Genomic DNA, 19,406 nt, shown 5'->3' on the forward strand with positions numbered 1-19,406 from the left:
ACCTTGTACCATCTCTCCATGCCCTTGTAAACAGTCCGTCTCCAGCTTTCCTGTAGGCCCCTTCAGGTACTGGAAGGCTGTCCTGATATCTCCCCGGAGCCTTCTCTTCTCCAGGCTGAACAATCCCAACTCTCTCAGCCAGTCCTCATAGGAGAGGTGCTCCAGCCCTCTCATCATCTTCATGGCCCTCCTCTGGACTCTCTCCAACAGCTCCATGTCTTTCTTGTACTGGGGACCCAAGATCTGGATGCAGTACTCCAGGTGGGGTCTCACAAGAGTGGAGTAGAAAGGGAGAATCACCTCCCTTATACATACATACATACATACATACATATATGTATATATATGTATTAATACAATGTGGATCCCTCTGGTAGCCTGCCCAGCAGCTGGCACTGGATCCTCTCACCTCCAGTTGCCTCCTATGCTCATGCACATACAGAGGTCTCCCAGCAGACCCCAGTTGGCCAGGACCTCTCAGATCACCAGCACCTCCATGTTCCCAATGCACAGGACACATGCACACCCAGCCCAGACTTATGGCTACTTCCATACCCAGCTCCCTGGGCACTTACCCTTCCTGCTAGCTAGACCAGTTCAATACTTGCTTTCCATCACATGCCAACATACACACCCAGACTGGGTCCAGTTGCTGGTACCATGGATGCCCAGATGCCTGTGACCCCCAGTCCCAATGCAGGTGGCACTCACACCCCATACCACTTGCACACATAGATAGGGAGTCTCTCACCCAGGAAAAGAGTTTAACAAGGAGGAGACAAGACAGACCGTGTTGGTCAGGAGCACACAAGTGCCCTGGCCAGCCCCTGCTTACCCGTGATCTGTGCCTTTTACACCCTTATCCCTCTATTTTCCCATGCTTGTTCCTCCCCAGGCCACCTTGATCCCTCCCTGTCCCCACCTTTGGTTCTTCCCCAAAACCTCCTGCAATAAGTTTTGTGTGATCCCCAGATACTCATCCCCTGCATCCCACGATGCATCTCCTACCCTGGGCAGGGACCCTCTCAGTCTTTGAGATGTCCTAGAGACCCCCCTGGGAGAAGCCAGGGCAGGGAGATTTTCAGGTTGCCCCACCTGCATGTGTGGAGATGAGCCTTTTGCCACCTAACCTAATGGGTCAGAGAGACCAAAGGGTCAAAAATATGAGGGGAGAGGGAAAGGGATAAGATATTCTGGAGATGACACCAATAAAACAGGGAAGAGCCCTCCAGGCCGTGGTGATGAAGGTTTCGGCCTCAGAACCTCCTCCAGTAGCTAAGAGGAGTCAATGCAGGCTGTAGTTATAACATCACAACTGCAGAATTCACAGTGAGCCAGGGAATGTACCTCACAGCACCGCACCATTGTCCCTTTGGTCCCCAGCCAGGACTCTCTCCATTCATCAGACTAGAAATGTTCCCTTCCTCCAGCATTCAGTATCTCAGCATTTTGCCAGCCTCTCACCCAAAAGCATCCCTGACAAACACTTGCAGAAATGAACATCAGAGCATTATAAACAAATGCTGTATAGCCCTATTCCCTCCTCTGAGACTGCCTTAGAGGAAAGGTTAGGCTTGCACAAAAAAGGCATCTTTCCCCAACACACCATGATCACAGCAATTCCCTTTCCAAAGACCAATTCTTTCAGCTCAGGTCTTCTCAGGTATCCCCTTGGACACACTCAGGCTCAAAATTGTGCTTCATCCTTCCCAGATCTGGAAATAAATAAACACATTAACAACAATTTCAAAATCAGTCAGTAAAAATTTGAACTCCAGGCTGAGGTTTCCATCCCCAGGGTCTCTTCAGGGTGAAACACCTCTGGGCGAGGATTCATAAAGCACCAAGCACATTGGCACTTCCATCTCCACTAGGAACTGTAGGCCCTACTGTGGTTTGACAACAGTAACACTAGAACAACAGAAGATTATATCCTAGCACTATAAAGTCGCTTTTCTTGATATAAATGTGTTGATAATCCTCAAAGTCTATCTACAGTCTTTTTTCTAGTTCTCCATCATCAGCAGGACTAACAAAGTCTAGTTCCTTGCGTTCCCTGTGCCTCTTTGTGCAGTATCTTCCTGTGCCCTTGTGCCCCTCTCTAGATGCTTCCAAAATGTTCTGCTCCTTCTCTGTCTCTACCCTCCCACCAGGAGACTACACATGGTGTGAGTGGTCAAGGACCATTCGAATGATGCTTGGGTGGTCGGCAGATGTCAAACAGACTCTGCTGAATTTTCCCTCTGCTCCTCTATTCAGCTCCTCTATTCATGATTCTCACAAATCTTAAAGAACTGAAGCTGCTGGAACTTCTACCTCTGTGGGAAATTCAGCTGAAGGTGACAGGAAGGTCAAAACCTTTGGCAGAAAGGGGACTGGCTGGGTGGGCATCGCACGACTATATGAACCTCAATTCTTTGGGAAACCAGATAAAAAAAAATACTGACTTTCCAGAAGAGGCCATGAGAACATTCCTCCAAGAAGATGCCTTTTTAAAAAAAATAATTTGGTCCAACCCCTCTGTAGGAGACAGACTGTACAAAGGGAAAGGAGAGCTCCTCTGGCATAGTAAAGACCACACCTGGTGCGTAAGAGATATGAGGGGCTGGAGAAGGTGTAACTAACGCATGATGGCACTTGTGTTATTCTCGGCTGGCCCCCCAGTTCTGGCAAGCTGTGACTAGCCAACATGACTTAAGGCAGCTTCGCTTTAACTGTATGGAGGGGAACAGCCACGTTGCCCCCTCTCCTGGCTGGCTGTCACACAGACAGCTCTGCCATGGGTGCAGATAACAGGGTAGTTGGGAACTTCACCCTAAAATTACTGATGACATATCCAGTCAGTCTTGCTCATAAGCCAAAGCCATGCAGAACTTCATTTCCCATGCAGAGGGAACTCCCCAGGAATAGGAAACTTTCCTGATGGAGAGGAAAAGGGACATTGACTCTGAGATCTTGAGATCCCAGCCTGCTCCAGTTCGAACTCCTTCACTCAGGGCAGTTGGGTGGAGAGTGCCTCGGACTCCCTTGTCTTCAGGGAGAGGATCCTGTAAGTGTATCTCCTTTAAAAAACAATTTTGAGTGGATTAGTGAATATTAGTTTACTCAGGCATGGTGATTAAACTAAGCCTGAATCAGTATTGCCTCCAGAGGCACCTAAAGGAAAGCTTATTGCTTCAGCTTTCCCCTCTTCCATAAATTTCAGAGCAACCTCAGGAGAAATTAACACAAAAATACCTTCTCCTTACGTTCTCCTCTGCAGGGAAATATTTGGATTTTTGAGAGGTTTTTGGGAAGATCTGCAAAGAGATTTACTGATGACCACAGTCAGATCTCTCTGTTGAAAAGCAAAATACTAAAGACGGAAGGACAGAAACTCAGGTGGGTCAGATGGCACAGGATGCCTTAGGTCAGCAATGCTTAGCCCTGCTGCACCTCAGGATAATCTTCTCAGAAACCTTCATCCAAAGCAACATCTTCATAGCACTTCAGATGTTTCGCTCTTCCTTTTTTTTTTAGTTAACCACCTGTCTTTTAATTTTTTCCCTTGCTCCCAAGGATGCCGCACAATCCTATTTCCTCTCAGAACTGATGGAAACAGTGGCATAAGCCATTCTCACATTTTCTGGATGAAATGGAAGTGCAGGACTCAGCACTAGTCTGGGCATGGCAATACAAGAGTCACTCTATCTCCGGGCAATACCTCAGCTGAATGTAAATGTTCAGCTGCATGTGAAATACATGTTTGATAAAGAATGAGAGACTAATGAAGACAGCAGGACTCTGAGTGAGCACAAATCTTGCATGGTGTTGCCATCTTGGATTTTAAACCAAGATGTCAATTAAAGATTTGAATGAGGTCAACTGCAGTGACCCAGCTAAACAAGATGCAATTAATAGTAGGTTGACCTCTCTTACCCTTCTTCCCCCAAACCTCCTCTTCTTCTGTGTACACTTACTGCTCCTGGGGCAAAAAAGAAAAACAGAGATTAGCACTAATTAGATCTTACTTAACATGGTTGTTTAGATAGTTAACTCTTCTCTTTCCTGCTGGATTTTTAACATATGTGGCACACCCTGTTTATGGTTGATAGGGAAGGATTTGAATGCTTTTAACATGCTCTTTTAGGAGGTCTTTTGCTCCATGGTTACAGAGATTGCTGTCTAAAGCAAGCTGAGTGTCTATAGGTGACACCCTACGGTTAACACTCACATGCAAGGAATACTCTTGAGGAAAGTCCTGATCCTGAAGGGCATCCTGTGGGATATATTCTATAAATTAAGTATGTCTAACAAAATCTATGGCTATTTTCTGCCTTCGTGCAATACACCGTTCCCTACAGAAGCTGGTACTCTGATGGCTGACAGCTAAGGGGAACAGGAATAATTGCAGGCTGCTGCCACCTCTGTCTCAGAAAGTCTGTAGCCTTTTACCATTGACTATCGGGAATATTTGCTTGCTTGACAGTATAGGAATGGGATATACAGAAACAAATGTTATATCCACTGATAAATACCAACAACATAAATAAGCAAACAAAACGCTTAAAAAAAGTGTGAATAAAACTCCTGTGCATTCATGGCACAGTCTGTTGCTGTGCACGTGCATGAGTGCATGCATTGGATGCACACCAGGCTATGAGAAGGATGTAGCCGAAATTGGGTTTGTGTTGAACAGGGACTCTCTGTGCTGCCCGAGGAAGTTGCTGTTAAACTACCTATCTGACTTTCACATAAATAAATAAATTTATATAACAATAAAATTATATAGACAATATTTATAAGAGTAAGTTGAACAGAGAGTCCTTATTGTTTGGCAGGGATGAGGCAGCAGAGGCACATGGAGGAGAAAACCTGGTGACAGCCCCTCAGCCGATGTAAATGCTGCAGGGATGGCAGGTGAGGTAGCATCTGGGAATTAAAGGTGTTGCTGGGTATAGGATAAATGCATTGCAGAGTGGAGCATCTAGTGCACTGCTAAACACCAGGGATATGTAACTATCCAGAGAACCAGAAAGATCATTTTCACAATGGCTTTATGGATTAGGATACTTTCAGAGGATTTTAGGGTTGTCACTCTGTGCCCATTGTTGTGATTCTTGAGTTCTTCAAATCACAAAAAATTTCCCCTACCTCCTAGTTTAGGCTTCATTTTTGTTTTCAGAACAGAACTTGGGGAAGTGGACCAACCTCACTATCACCTCAGAATATTTTAGGTCTTGTCATGACCCCACAGACCAGCAGGAATCTCAGCGGAGAGAAATTTCTGTCCTGAGTTTTAAAGCGTTTACTTTGCTCCTGCTGCTTTTCATCTATTTTCTCTCCTCCTGGTGTGTATTTTTCTGCCCTGCTTGCTGTGGTGCTGCATACTAATAGAGCAATACTTGGCCATCCCTAGAGGAAGTTGCGCGCAGGTTTATTGGGGGACAGAGGAGCGAAAAGGAATTTCAGAGCATCTAATAACTCTCCTACAGAAGGGATGCCTTCAGGTAACAGCAGATAATTTGATCCTGGCCATTTCCTATTGTTATACCACTGCTGAAAGAGCATTGCCTCCAAAGAAATGTATCCAACATCCTCTCCCTGATTATATATCTATATCTCTATATCTACTGCAACAGCTTACAAAACTATAACGTTTATGTGTTTCTTAAAAGTGCCTAGAGAAGGAGGCCTGTCTTGCTAAATCCCCTCTGCTTATGACTCAGGCTGACCGAACCTGCAGATTTTGTTCCTTGCTGTAAATACACGCGTGAGAAAGGCTGGGCTGATCTTCCAATACAGATAGGAAGCATTTTCCCTCAGGGGGTGTAGGAAGAATGGCAGGAGGTTTTTATTGTCATTCTTCACGCGATTATTACCAGCTCCTTAGCAGCACTACTTTGGGATTGTGCTGTATGCTTGGCGAGAGAAGCTTTTTCTTTTTTGTCCCTCAATCATTTTTCATTCCTCAGGCCAGTGCAAAGGTAATAAAGAAGCGGACGCTCCTATTCGGCTGAGTGAGCAAAAGGAACGTATCTGTTGTTCCAGGTCAGATATAACTACAGGTGGGTAACCCCCAAACCAGAAGCAGGTAAGCGCTGTTTGTTGTCATTTACCCCCGCCTGCATGCCTCGGGGGGGGCGTCCCCCTCTGCCGGCTGCCGGCTTGTGCCGGAGCAGCACTGCCGGCCCCTCCGGGCTCTGCCCGCCGCCCGGCCCCTCCGCGCCCCCCGCGCTTCCAGCACCGCCGGCCGCTACCTAACAAACCAACCAGGGGGAAAAAAAAAAAAAAAAGACACCTCCCTCAAAAAACAGCATCAACAACAACAACAACAAAACGAAAAAGAGGGAAAAGAGCAAACTGAAAAAGGAGAAAGAGAGGGAAAGAGAGGGAAAGAGAGGGAGAGGGAAAGAGAGGGAAAGAGAGGGAAAGAGAGAAAAGGAGAGAAAGAGAGAGAAAGAGAGAAAGAAAAAGAGAAAAAGAGGAAAAGAAAGAAAGAAAGAAAGGAGAGAGAGAAAAAGAGAAGGAAAGAAAAAGAAAAGGAGAGAAAGGAGAGAAAAGGAGAGCAAAAGAGCAGAAAGAGGAAAAAGAAAAATGAGAAAAGAGAGGAAGAGAGAAAAGAGAAACAGAAAAAAAGAGAAAAAGATAAAAAAGACAAAATAAAAAAGGAAAGATTAAAAAAAAAAAAGGAGAGTGTGTTCTTTACTGAGGGGGTGGTCAAGCACTGGAACAAGCTGCCAGAGAAGCGGTCATGGCCCCAAGCCTACTGGTGTCGAATAAGCATTTGTACAATGCTCTGAGATACATGGTTTCACTGTTAAGTTGCCCTGTGCGGAGTCAGGAGTTGGACTCAATGATCCCTGTGGGTCCTTTCCAACTCAGCATATTCTATGATTCTAAGTACTAAAACTCAGTTTAACTTAGTTATAGTACATGCAGGACAGGACCTCAAACTACTATGCAAATGCTGACATTTAATTAAATGAAAGAAGGGAAATACAGACATTTGTCCTACCATAATTTTCCTCATTGGGTATTTTTTTAAAGAGTATTAAATTAAAACAAGGACAGAGTGTATTAACTGTCAGCAATAAAACAGTATCAGACCTACCAATTCTTGCTTCTGGGGTGCGGAACATGTTATGCCACGCCCTGTATGAGATAGCAATGTAGAAGACAAGGGAATGGATACAGAAAACATTATCTCCGTTTCACAGGTTCAGAAAAGAAGCACAAGACTAAAAAGAACAGCCAAAGTCACTTGTGCGCTGAACTGAATTGGGGATACGGCACAAAACCAACCGTAAGCATTTTGACATGCTCCAGCATGGCGTTTCAAAGAAGCGGGAGAGGAGATGTGTCCAGATGTCTCTGTGCCATTATTGACACAACATTTTGCCATTTTTACTTGTAGGGATTCTGGAGGAACAAAGACTTTCCTCCTCCTGTCATAACTGCCTGGAGGTTCTTCTGACCTTTTTTCCCCCCTCCCATTTTTCCAGGTGATTAAACTGTGCAGTCAGAAAGCATGACCATAATGCCAAGAAGCCAGCAATTTTAACACCACAAAAGGATAATTGTGTAATACTTCAGGCCATATTAGTTTCGGCACGGACTGACCCTCAGCCGGGGATGACAGAGTGCCAACAGCTCCCAGCACAATGAATGACAGAACTGGGACATGGCAAATTGCACTTTCAGAGCCTGCAGCAGAATGAGAGCTAGGGGATACGCTTTGCATTAAAAAACAGTCATGTACTATATTCTTAGAAGAAGGAATAAAGTAGGACAGCACATGACTACTTCCCTTCTAAACCGTTTCACTTGAAACATTTTCCATCCTCATTCTCCTTTGCTAGTCCGTATAAGACAGTTGTCTATACTACTAGTGTACTTACAGTCTTACGTTATACCACAGATTTGCAGTAAATTAAAGAGACTCTGCTACCTGCAAATGTCACATTAATTGAAAGAACAGCTTAGGGTGTGACATCTATCACTGGGTGAGTAGAAAGACTGCTTTTCCTCTCCTCAACACTGCAATTGAGCCACAGTACATTATTGCTGTATTAGATGTCTCAGTGTGGTACCTGTAAAAACTAAGGCACCATCAAGGCACTCAAGCGTACAAGATTTTCACCTCCTCCAAATCTTTGCTCACATCTCCACTAACTGGGTGGGTTGTAACATTCCCAGCCTGTATGTGCCCGGTGCTGCCCCAGGGTGAGCAACTGGGAGGCCACAAGTAAGATCCTGAATGGGCAAGAACCTGGGGGTAGCCAGAAGTGAACATAGAGCATAGGTGAAATTGAGGTTGTGCTATGCGTTTTCTACCTGGGCAGAGGAGCCCGAGTTCCATTTCTCAGCTGCAGGATGTTTCTGTATTTTTACCAGTTACTATTTAGCTTTAAAAGATGACTAAAAAGAATAGTTGTCCCTGTTCTCACAGGTCCCAGGCACTTTGCACTCTCTGCTGCAGTGTGGCTTCCCCAGGCAACCAACCACCCCCCCCCCCCCCCCCCCCCCCCCCATGGGATATCCACAGCCTGAGGGAAGCTTGAACCCCCCCCAGAGTGGGAGCTGAAGGGAACATAACACCCCCTGCTTTCCAGGACTCTTGGTAACCAACTGCTATTACCAAGATGGGTATGCTTATACATCCCCTTCACAAAGTCTAGGGAAAGCTCCTACTTTCAAGAGATTGTTTATCTACCAAAATTAATAGGAAATTCCCTTCTCTAGTCTTGAGTGAGCCTCTCGGAGAGGGGTGAAATACTTGACATTTCCTGCAGCCACCCAGCTTCCACGAGGCACTGAAGATTTGACAACAACATGTGGAATAGAGGGCCTGTGTCTTCACTCTGGGAAATGAGGATTTGATAACCCAAACCCTCTCCTTCTCTCATTATTATACTGGCTTTGAGTTCTGGAGGCATGATTAAACTCCAAGTTGTTGAATCCTGGTGACCCAGTCTGTGTACTGTAAAACAGGTTTCCTGTTCCCATGCCTTGTTAAAAAAATCAGTACTCATTTCAGCTCATGCTGACAGCTGATACTATGTGTAATATTAAACTAACATTTTTATTTTCAGAGTAATTTGAATAGAGTAGCCTTAATTTAAGAATTATTTCAACAGTTCATTTCCTAAAAATAAATAACAATCTCTCTTTCCAAACCTTACATTCATACACAACCTGACTCTCGGCATGAAGTTTCACTGAAACCACAACATGGCCACAGCAAATTCAATGCAAAAGTAATCATCTCAATTTACATGGAAACCACCGTCAGTGGAAAAAATCCAGCCAAACCTACACAATAAAAACAGGAAAGAAAACTTACAGGATTGTCCAACAATCAGCCTAAAAGCACAGGCAGTCTGGAGAAGGATATTAATCTCTTTAAATCTTGAATAGCTCTAGAAAATTCTATAGCAGGGATGGAATTTTCTATTCAGTTACACGGGGTGATTTAAAACATGTAACGGTAATTACAAACCTTCTGTTGGATTTTGCTTACAGCATGGTCAAAGAGACTATGATTTAACTGAGACTAGAATTTCAGACATGCTTTTACACGTTTTTAGTGTTGCTCCCTGCAGATCCATCCTGTACAGATGAGGTTATTTACAGATTAACTGCCTGGAAACAAGAGATGTTACAATATGAAATATGTTCAAAAACCTGGAATTATTTTTATAATTTTTGCAAAGAGAATTAGTAACACACAGCACAATTGGCCCAACATCTATAGATCCGCTTGTAATTACTACTTTCTACTACGGCAACCTTCAATCTACTACTGCATGGGTTTCCATTGATCCACAAGGGAAATGTGACTCTGTCTCAATACTGTTAAATGCCATTTTCAGAGTAGGAAATACAAGCTTTGAAGTGACCACTGAAATGGAGCAATTACATAGTTTAGTATTTGCTTTACGCAGTTTGAGAGAATTGTTACAAATTCCTTTAAGCACTACAAAATGGGAAGTACTGTGCATAACATGTAAATTAATTTAAACCTGCTTGGCCACAATTATGTTATGCAGTTGACAAAGTTTTGATATAACCAGTGGCATAGAGGTCCCAAAGTAAAATCTTAGGTAGTCACTATGTAAAATACCACTTTAAAATATGAGTTACACACTGTAAGAATCCTAGTTTATCAATAATCATATATCACTAACGAGTAAGTTGATAAAGGATTTTTTTTTTTCCCCCACACATTTCTTGCCTCTCTCTTCCATCCTAGTGCTAAGTCCATGTTAACTGTGCCTGCACAAATAGAGCTGGGAAGACTGAGCGCAGGAGAAGTAATCAAGATTGGTGTGTCAACAAAGGCACCAGATGCTACCGATGCCTCTTCCACGCTACAGTCCTCAGGCACCACAGCCAAGCCAGGAACTCTTCCAGCTCCAACGTTGCCTAGTAAAGACAGATTTGAAGAGGCACAGCCACTTCCCTAAGTGATAAAAATAAAATGCTGATACATTCTATTGTCAAATAAGCCTGTATGATCAGAATTACATAGTGTTAGACTATTTTATTCTGGTTATACAGTCCTTTGGACAGATCACATTCAACTGTTCATTTGGCCTAGCACAGATCTTGTTTAATTAATCCACAGAGCAAGTTCCTTTCCAACAACTGTTTTAATGCAGTGTTAATGAAGGCCCCTAATTTAATCTTCTGCCCCTCCATTTAAAAAGCAATTTTTAAATATCATCAAAAGACAGCACTTGGATAACAGTTCACTGCAAAGACTTCCACTAAGAAAACAAGGTAAAAAACCCCAACCCCTACCCCCATACACACAGAAAGAATAAAAACCCATGCCAAATAATGGTTTATAACAGATTTTACTTGTAGAAAAGCAACATTTTAGCATCATTTCACAATAAAAAGGTAAGATCTGTTTGGTGTTATACAGACATGGTGTATCAACTCAGAATGCAACAGGTAAAGCATACTGTAATACTCAGTATGAAAGACATGTTCAAACACTGTTTTATTTAGCCAATTACTCACGGTACCTCTTTGTGGATACTTTCTTAACTACAGGTCCTCTTTGCTTCATACATGTCAGCAGTATATTTTGGAATATGAAAACTGGAAGTGTTAATATGCACTGAAATGTGTCTTGAAAAATCAAACTCAGGACCAGGTTCTCACTACACAGTAATAGCTCTACCAGAACATTGAAACAAATGACACCTTGTATGTAAACAATCTGTCTCATCATTCTACTCCCCTTTATATAAAAAAGGCAAAAAAAAATGTCTTGATATAGAAAATTATTCCATCTTCTTGTTTCTGCATTCAAGCAACTTCATTATCAGGTTTCCTTATCCAGATATTAAACTGTAAAATGAACAGTTATTTATCATGGGACTTTTCCGTCATCTTCAGTGCTAATCTTCCAACCATTAGCAAACTGTATACAGGGAAAAACACAGAATTAAACAATAATAATAATTTGCCAATTAATTTTCAAATACTTCCCATGTAACTGGTACATAGAAACAAAAAAGCTACAGAAAATACGATTTGCTCCATCTCAGTTTAATTAAGCAAATAAGAAATCACACATAGGAGGTTTAAAAAAAAAAGTATATTATGTTGTACCTGACACCAGCAATTAGCCCTGCAGGCATGAATTTTCCAGAGTTGTAAAATCTTGTTCCCATGATGGCAGTCAGTGTTCCAGATGTAACTTAAACGAGAGATTATACAGTCCAGTCAGCAGAGATGCACGCATGTGAGAGAGACACTACAATTCAAAACTAACGGAACAGACAAGACTAGTAGCATCAAGGACAAAGTGAAACAGGATGTGAGGGACTAAGAGAGCCAATAAACTGTGTAAACTTTGGAATGCCTCAGTATGTGAAGAATAAATATTATAAATCAAGTTCTAGCAGACAGTGCACTCCATATGCTTCCGCACACACTCCTCAAATTTCTTTGTCAAAGTGTGCTGCTTTGGAGACTGCAAACAATCTATGCTATGCTGCTCTGGAACTGACTTGTTCCCTGTGCACAGGAAAAGTACTGAACCTGTGTACGTAATTCCCCTACTTTTCATAAAAGGGAGATAGCATTTTCTTGTCCAACTTGCAGTAATGTTCTGAGAAATAACTAGTTTATGTTTGCAAAAGACTTTGAAAGGGAAATGTGCTATGTAAATGCTAAGCATTATCAACCCATTTCAGCCCTGGACACCACCTATTAAATTCAGAGAGTTAAAGCTACCCCCGACCGCTTGACACAGAGACAAGAACCAGTTAGTTTCACTGAGCCAGTAAAATGGCAATCCCTGAAACACCTTATCTCAAAGACAGACAGAACACCAAGAAAACTATACTGAAAACATACTGATTAAATCCTTAGCAGGCATCTGCTACCCAGTGGTAACAGCTACATATTAACATGTTGTTCCAACCACTCTTACCTTCTACCAGGGCTTCTGCATGATAGCTGGTCCTGCAGGACCCAGCTCATCTTCAATACTAGCCTCCTTAACACCACTCTAAATATTGTCCTTGACATCTAACAGTCTTATATCAGTGGATATGTAAAAGACTGGGACCACAGTATAATACACAAGAAAGAACTAAAATACTTCAGTATGCAAATACCTCAAGCTCTAATCAGCAGCCAGTCTTCAAAATATGCACACCTCACTAAATGTAATTTTGTCTAAGACAGCAGTACAACACACCTTCTCCAAAAGCTTTATAAAGCATGAAAAGGAGGAGGAAAAGACTCTATATGCTACTGAATTATAGAAATGTATCTGTATCTCACATTTGGGAAATTACTTTGTCTCACTCCTGTAAAGCCTACTGTATTTGCACTTTATTCCAGTTATTTAGGCTTGACCATGCACAGCTTTTGGCCTGTCTAGCAGATGTGAAAGTGCACTGCACTGTAGACAATGCTGAAGTAGAGAGAAATGCTGAGCCTTCCCCTTTCACTTCTTTCACATATCAAAGAGCTAGATGCTATGTCACCACTTCAGTGAACAAATGCTGTAGTCAGTGGCAGCTCTTTAAGCACTGACTAAGCAGTGACTCTCCATGGTTATCTTCTCAAAGTCAGGGAGAAGGGAAGCTCCAGTTCTGAGAAGAAGGAAGAAGAAACTACATTACTGAAGCTTACTTCCCCGTTAAAACTCCCCAGGTTTGCAACACCTTTGTAATTCCACATATCTGTCATACACATAAATAAGCCAATCACAGTCTCTGCCATTTTCAGTGATAATAAAATAATCTGCTGACAGTATGGGCAATCTGCAGGGGAATCACTCTTCCTGAAGTGCTCCAGTCTCATGCAGGATGCTGAAAGTGGGATCCAGCCAAAAAGAGGACACAGAGGTCAGACATCAATTTACTAGCACTTCCCTTGCACTACAATCCTTCGAACACACTAATACGAGACATGTGCTTGGTGGTAGCCACCAATTCAGCTAAGCCTGGGGACTGAAACATAGCTAGTGCTAGAGGACTGTCATGCACTGATGTCTTCTATAGATCAGGAGAGGAGAGCATACTAACACAGACACTGGCCAAAGAATTACACAAAACACGTGCTCACAAGTATCTGAGATACAGCAGCCTAACAAGTGTCAGGCATCAGCTGAGCTGCAGGAATTACGTACACATATTTTCTCGGCCCCCTTCAACTGCAAGCTACCCTAACTTATTAGTGAATGCGAAAAGTTCAAGTAATGTTATCTTGCGACTGGCACAGGTTAAAGCGATAGGTGATAATCGTCCTAACTTGATCACAACCCTGAGCTCTCTGAGCTCTCTGTGGTAAAGGGCAGAAAGACAGAAGTTGCATTTTGGAGATTCACACCATGCTACGTACAAGTTTTTAAACAGAAAATGCTTGTCTGTTTTATTTTTTTTCTGAAGGACATGAAAGAATGGTATTTGATTATTTTTTTAAACCACCTAAGTTTCACTTTATCCTAGCACACGTTTTTCCTTCACAACCTATAGGTTTTTTGATATTCGGAAGACAAACTCTAATGATAAATAACAGATATTTTCCTCTCCTGTTGTAGAAAAGAAACAAAAATGTAAGTTTGAACTATGACCCAAAGCACTTTATACTTCTTGCAAAAAGGATGCAGGAACATAGTGAGAAATCACTGAACAAGACATACCAAGACAAGCAGGTTTTAATATGCATTCTCAATACTTTCTTTTTAAAAAAACAATTAAGTAATGCTAACAGTTCACATTCCAGGAAGAGCAGTGGAGTTTGGCCACTAACGGAGATTTTTCACTAAAACGCAAGTTTGAAGATTGGATTGAAACTACATTTATAACATCATCAGTTTAACTCTTCTGCAAAGACTTTTAGGCACTTGTTTTAAGTATCCAGTTATTTTAGGGTAAATATAAACTTTAGGTTACTTACTCAGAGAAATCCAAACATTATTTGGATTCTGTGAGAGCTGATAGGCACCCAGTCCAGCCAAACTCCCAAAGAACAGGCCAGCAGCTAATGACGGGACACTACCTGAATAAGTAAAACACAAAGCATTTATTAGAAGCTCAGAAATAAACTGGCTCATCAGCTTCTGTGTTTTGTAAAACACCAACAGTAATAAAAAAAGTATGGGCATTCATTGTTATAAAGCAGATTAGAGAGGGTTTTTTTAAGATATTAAGACCATGCTGATCTGCATCAAGAAACACGTTCAAATACTCTTGCATAAGGTACAAACAGCATTAGTATTTAATTCTTTAGCAAAAAAAGCCATTAATGTATTTATGATGGAAAAAATAGCAAGAAAAGTAAAAGAATAGGTGTTTTCTTTGTGCAAACTGAAGCATGTTGTTTCAACACAGTAATGTCAGAATTTCTTGAGAGGCAGTAGGTGGATTAAATAATAAGGATTTAATATCAGAAAGGACACATGGACTGAACTGGGCAGGAGGGCATGCAGACAAAGAAAAAAGTTGCCAAAGAAGAGAGCGGAGTTGAATAAGAGAGGTCATATCTCTTAAGTACAGCTGAGAGGTGATCCAAAGGAAACTGTAGACTTTGGAAGAAGGTTCCCTGGACTCACCTAAACTTTGGATCAAGTCCTCAGTATAAATGATAATCCCAAGCTACCAGAAGATGAAGGATACCACACCCAAATTGTTGATTTATAGATTACATCAAGTAATGAAGTGGCATAAACGCTGTGAGTGGTGAATGCCCTCAATAAGGTTAATGGAGAATTTAGGACTTAATGCTACTTAGGGTGGTTCTTTATATATTCTATTTTTCAGGTAATTTTTAAAGGACTCAAGATTGCAAGGCTAAGCTGATAAAGATCTCCTCTCAGTGTTACAGAAGGATCACATATTGCTACCAGAAAGTGATCATTTTTCAATCAACAAGGTACCTATAACATTGCTTCGGATCCTGCTTTTGGTATCAAAAGCAAGAGATAAAGATGACAGAAAGCACCAGATATTCTTGTACATGTGCAAGGAAAAGATACATACTCTAATAAGTGGCTGCTCTGCACAGAATACAGTTTAGCAACCAACGTGTGGTAGCTACAATTCTTTCCACAAGCCTGAGAGCTCACAAATGGCCATCATATTATTGAATTTTACCTCGAGGCATTGTTTAAGCAGCTATGGCACATAGACTTAGTAGGACAACCACAATGCTTCTGGCTCAGGAAGTTCCTAAGTCGCAGAACACTGGGACCCAGAGAACTTACTGAACAAAGAGATAAAATCAATCAACCAATCACTCTTTGCTTGCCCTGTTCTCATATTCTTCCCAAGGCACCTACTGCTGAGCACTGTCTGTACAGGTAAATAGACCTGGTTGTAAAAGAACAGATCACCATCTTAGCTCTAGGGATGAAAGTTCCATTTTATGTTTCTCCAAGTTATTAGTAGGGACATGATAGTTTCTCTCTCCCCGCCCCCCTCCCCAAGTGACCATACAAGTTCCTGTTCCCCAGGAATTAGTTAGTTAGGTTCTCAGTATTGTCCCTCCTGCCCTAAACTCCACTCACAGCCCAAAGGACAAATCAAGCCAATAGAAACAGACTGGAATAGGTATTAGCATCTATGTAGCCAAAAGCAGTGGTAAGATTCTTACTGACTTCAGCAATGCACCTTCATATCACTAAGATGGCTTAGGGATTTTCAAAGCTGAAAGAGACAGTATTGCAGCAGGGATTAACCCACAGTTCTGTCCAGAAGAGGGCAAACTCAGAAAAAGGTCAGGAAATGAAAGCAGTAGGTCAGAGGGTAAGCTTATGATGCAGAGCCCAGAAAAGGAACAAGCTTATGTACTGATTTGCACTTTTCAGCTCTACTTGGGGAAAGGATCCTTCTGAAAACTCTCTGCAGCTTACAGCATACTGTTAGCATCAAACATTAAAATGAGATTAAATCTCTAAGGACAAAAAACTGATGATTCATGTCATTTGAAGATACAGAACATTTATAGAATGTTTATATTTAAAATAGCAGGGGAAAAGCCTTTCTGAAGCAAACTTATGCCAGTTCACCCAAAGAGCACAAAGCAGAGGCAGGATACCAGCATCCACATGCACCAGAAAGCAGATTGTGGGTTTATCAGCCCAAAGCACCAGCTCAACCCAAAAAGCACCACACCCCAACAGCAACAAGTTATCAGCACATGGCACAAACTGATAAACTTTACATCTGCGTGAACTTCGAGATAGGAGGCTTTCGTGAAAAGCCGCCCAGCTCACAGAGTTATCAGGGGGCGGGAGTGAAGGAGACACAAGCACCTTTCCGCGCCGTACCTGCTTTTGCATAGCCAATGAGCCCTCCTGATGCCACCAGAGCGGCGTAGCCAAAGCCCAGCCAGTCCACGGCCATACTGAAAACTGGAAAAGAAACTGCGGTGAGGGTCACTATCAATTTTTTAGAGGAAAAAAAAAAAAAAACCCAAACCCAAAACTTTTTGCCACAGGGGGCTTTTGCACGAGCAAGGCTTTCCCAAAGCCTAAGGCCTAAGATAAAAACCGATTTGCTGGGAATGCAGCCTGGGGACGGCGGAGGGAACTTCGGGGTCAGCCCCACCAGGGAGGGTACGCGACCAAGGCTCACCTACCCGGCGGCCCCGCTCCACAGCAACCCGGGGCGGAGCAGACTGCGGAAGGGGAGGCGAGGGAGCAACGCACCGCCCCAAACTTTCCTTTTCCGGCTGTTTTGGGGGAAGGGAAAAATCAAACCTCAACCAAAAAAAAAAACCAAACAAAAAAACCCAAAAAAAACCCAACCCCACCCCCCCCCCAACACCAACAAACCCCCCCCCCCCCCCCCCACAAAAACACCAACCCAAACAAAAAAAAAAACCACAACAACCCACAAACGAGCAGGCAGGGTAGCCTGGGGCTACCGAGGAGTTGGTGCCTTCCTACGTACCTGCAGAGCTGCGGGTAACTCCCCCGGCAGGAGATACCCGGGGGGGGGGTATCGATGCCCGAGCAAGCCCGGGTGCCTGCAAATGAGGAGAGACTTCAGTGCAGACGAGGTTTTCGTGTGCTTGTTCAGTGCGGGGCAAAGCTCCCTTATAACTGCATTCGTGTGTACCCAATCCTAGTCCTGTACCAGAAGTGGAGGTATGGGGTAGAGCTGACAAATTGGGGTTGGATTTTTTTTGTGGCATGAGCTACGACCCTGGGCAGCCTACAGGCTGCTGCTAGCTTTGATCAGTAATTTCAGTATAGCCCTTCTATGGAAGATGTAGAGGATTTCTATGTACTTCAAATTAGAAGTACAACTAGTGCAACAGAAAAAGGAGTCTTCCACTGTAGAAGTTCTGCAACAGTGGGAGATGGAAAATATCTTGTAAATAAAATATTTTGCATTTTTTTAATCTGAAAAAATGTAGAGAGGTCTGTCTACAAACTCTTTTTTTTTTTCAAGTGCTGAAACTGGTTTTCTTCACGTATATAGTGCTACATGGTTTATTCCAGTTGGCTATGCACTTATCTCCCATTGACATTTAACCATATAGAAAGAAAGAACGCTCCTCCAGCCAGGTCCCTGAGCTGAAGGGCTTCAGTTCCTCTTTGTAACAGAAGGCACGAAATATCAGAGGCCTGTGCTTTCTGCAAAATGCAACTTTCTCTAGCTGCATTTCACATTTTCCCATCTTTATGAATTAGCCCAATGGTCAGAAAATAGAGAGCAGTTTAATTCCCTTGTTGGACCAAGTGGTTTAGAGATCTCCTCTATCCCTGAAAAGTGTCACAACTCACACAAATCTAAGCTATACTGGATGGGGTTCCCTTTTCTGTTGAAGCTGTGTAATGGCTGTGAGGCTCCAGTTTCACTGGGCTCTGCTTTCTAACCCAGTACTGGGGTTCCCCAAGAGGAAAGCAGGAAAACTGGAAGAAATCCACAGATGCTGGAGCTGCTGAACTCACCTGGGCTCAGCTGAGACACTGCTGGCCAGGCTGGCTGTTGTCTCTTGCAGCCATGGCTCCATCTACCAGTGTCATGCTCGCTCACCCTTTCTGACACAGGAAGAGCTTTCTCACCGCTGTCATCTCCTCTTTCTCTGCGCTGCTGCCTCCTCTCTATCATTCTAAGCAGTTTCCAGGAAACTAGACCAGAAAATGTTCTGAAAAGGCAGATGTGCACAAGAAAACAACAACAAATTGCCAAGTACTGGTTGGTAGCTGAGCATTCTCTCAAGGTATAGAAAATTAGAGTTCTCCTCTCAGGACTATTTCTGTATTTCACCTTAAAAACTGTTAGGACTTTCCTTCTCGGTCTCCTGTTCACAAATTGTTCCGAGTCTCGTGAGATGCATAATTCTTTGTTACTACAGAGAGAGTCTGGATTTTTACAAATGCCTAATATTTACATGTAAATCAAAACCTTAGAACCAAAATTCTGGGGAATTTTTGCTTTTTTAATTCTTAAAATTCTGTGCAAACTGGATTCTTCCTGGTACTCATGAGAGCTTGCTTCTGTAATTGTGATGTCCGTGGCCATGAGCTCATGTATTTAAAAACTGAAGCAATAAAACCTGTTTTAGTAGGGGCGACCATTATGTCAAGAACAGACATAAGATAAGCACTATAAAATAGACACAACACCTTTACAAGTGAAAACACTTTACACAATTCTCTTATTTAAGCTTATACTTTTTAAGTCCTGTGTTTACTACAGGAGTCTTGTTATCAATTAAAAATCTGATTTGGTACCTTTCCTGCCAAGTCTACAAACCATTTTAAGTTCTCTATTATTTGCCCGTGTTTGTGTGCACACACATTCAGGGTATTATTAAAGTTAAAAGCTGTGTAAGCTCAAACTAACGTACAGCTGAAATCCCTTTAGTGTCAAATTAAACTGAGGTCATATAAATCAACTATACTGCATATTCAGACAAGGGGTTGTGATCATCTATCT

At 42.5% G+C, this 19,406-nt stretch overlaps 2 protein-coding genes and 1 long non-coding RNA gene across 5 annotated transcripts in view; all 3 read right to left on the reverse strand.

Annotated features, from left to right (window-relative positions):
• Window positions 1-19,406, reverse strand: part of TBC1D7 (TBC1 domain family member 7) — a 258,846-nt gene that overhangs the window by 128,991 nt on the left and 110,449 nt on the right. The gene's annotated exons all lie outside the window — the stretch shown is intronic.
• Window positions 166-10,757, reverse strand: LOC142600456 (uncharacterized). Of its 2 annotated transcripts, none has more exons than XR_012833945.1 (3): window positions 9,482-10,757; window positions 3,919-3,964; window positions 166-1,715 (listed from the first exon to the last, which is right to left on the reverse strand). It is a non-coding gene; the product is annotated as an uncharacterized LOC142600456 (long non-coding RNA). The 2 variants fall into 2 exon arrangements; XR_012833946.1 differs by lacking the exon at window positions 9,482-10,757 and adding an exon at window positions 5,720-6,032.
• On the reverse strand, window positions 10,823-17,691 carry LOC104635025 (transmembrane protein 14C). 2 transcript variants are annotated; one of them, XM_075745105.1, is made up of 6 exons: window positions 17,409-17,691; window positions 17,095-17,187; window positions 16,784-16,867; window positions 14,413-14,514; window positions 11,608-11,695; window positions 10,823-11,416 (listed from the first exon to the last, which is right to left on the reverse strand). In XM_075745105.1, exons 1-6 carry the CDS (start codon window positions 17,650-17,652, stop codon window positions 11,359-11,361), a joined length of 669 nt encoding a protein of 222 aa, XP_075601220.1. In that variant the 5' UTR covers window positions 17,653-17,691; the 3' UTR covers window positions 10,823-11,358. The 2 variants fall into 2 exon arrangements, with proteins under 2 accessions (XP_075601220.1, XP_075601221.1); XM_075745106.1 differs by lacking the exon at window positions 17,409-17,691 and having other exon boundaries at window positions 17,064-17,127.

This window comes from Balearica regulorum, chromosome 2, assembly GCF_011004875.1.
Source record: "Balearica regulorum gibbericeps isolate bBalReg1 chromosome 2, bBalReg1.pri, whole genome shotgun sequence".
NCBI lineage: Eukaryota > Metazoa > Chordata > Aves > Gruiformes > Gruidae > Balearica > Balearica regulorum.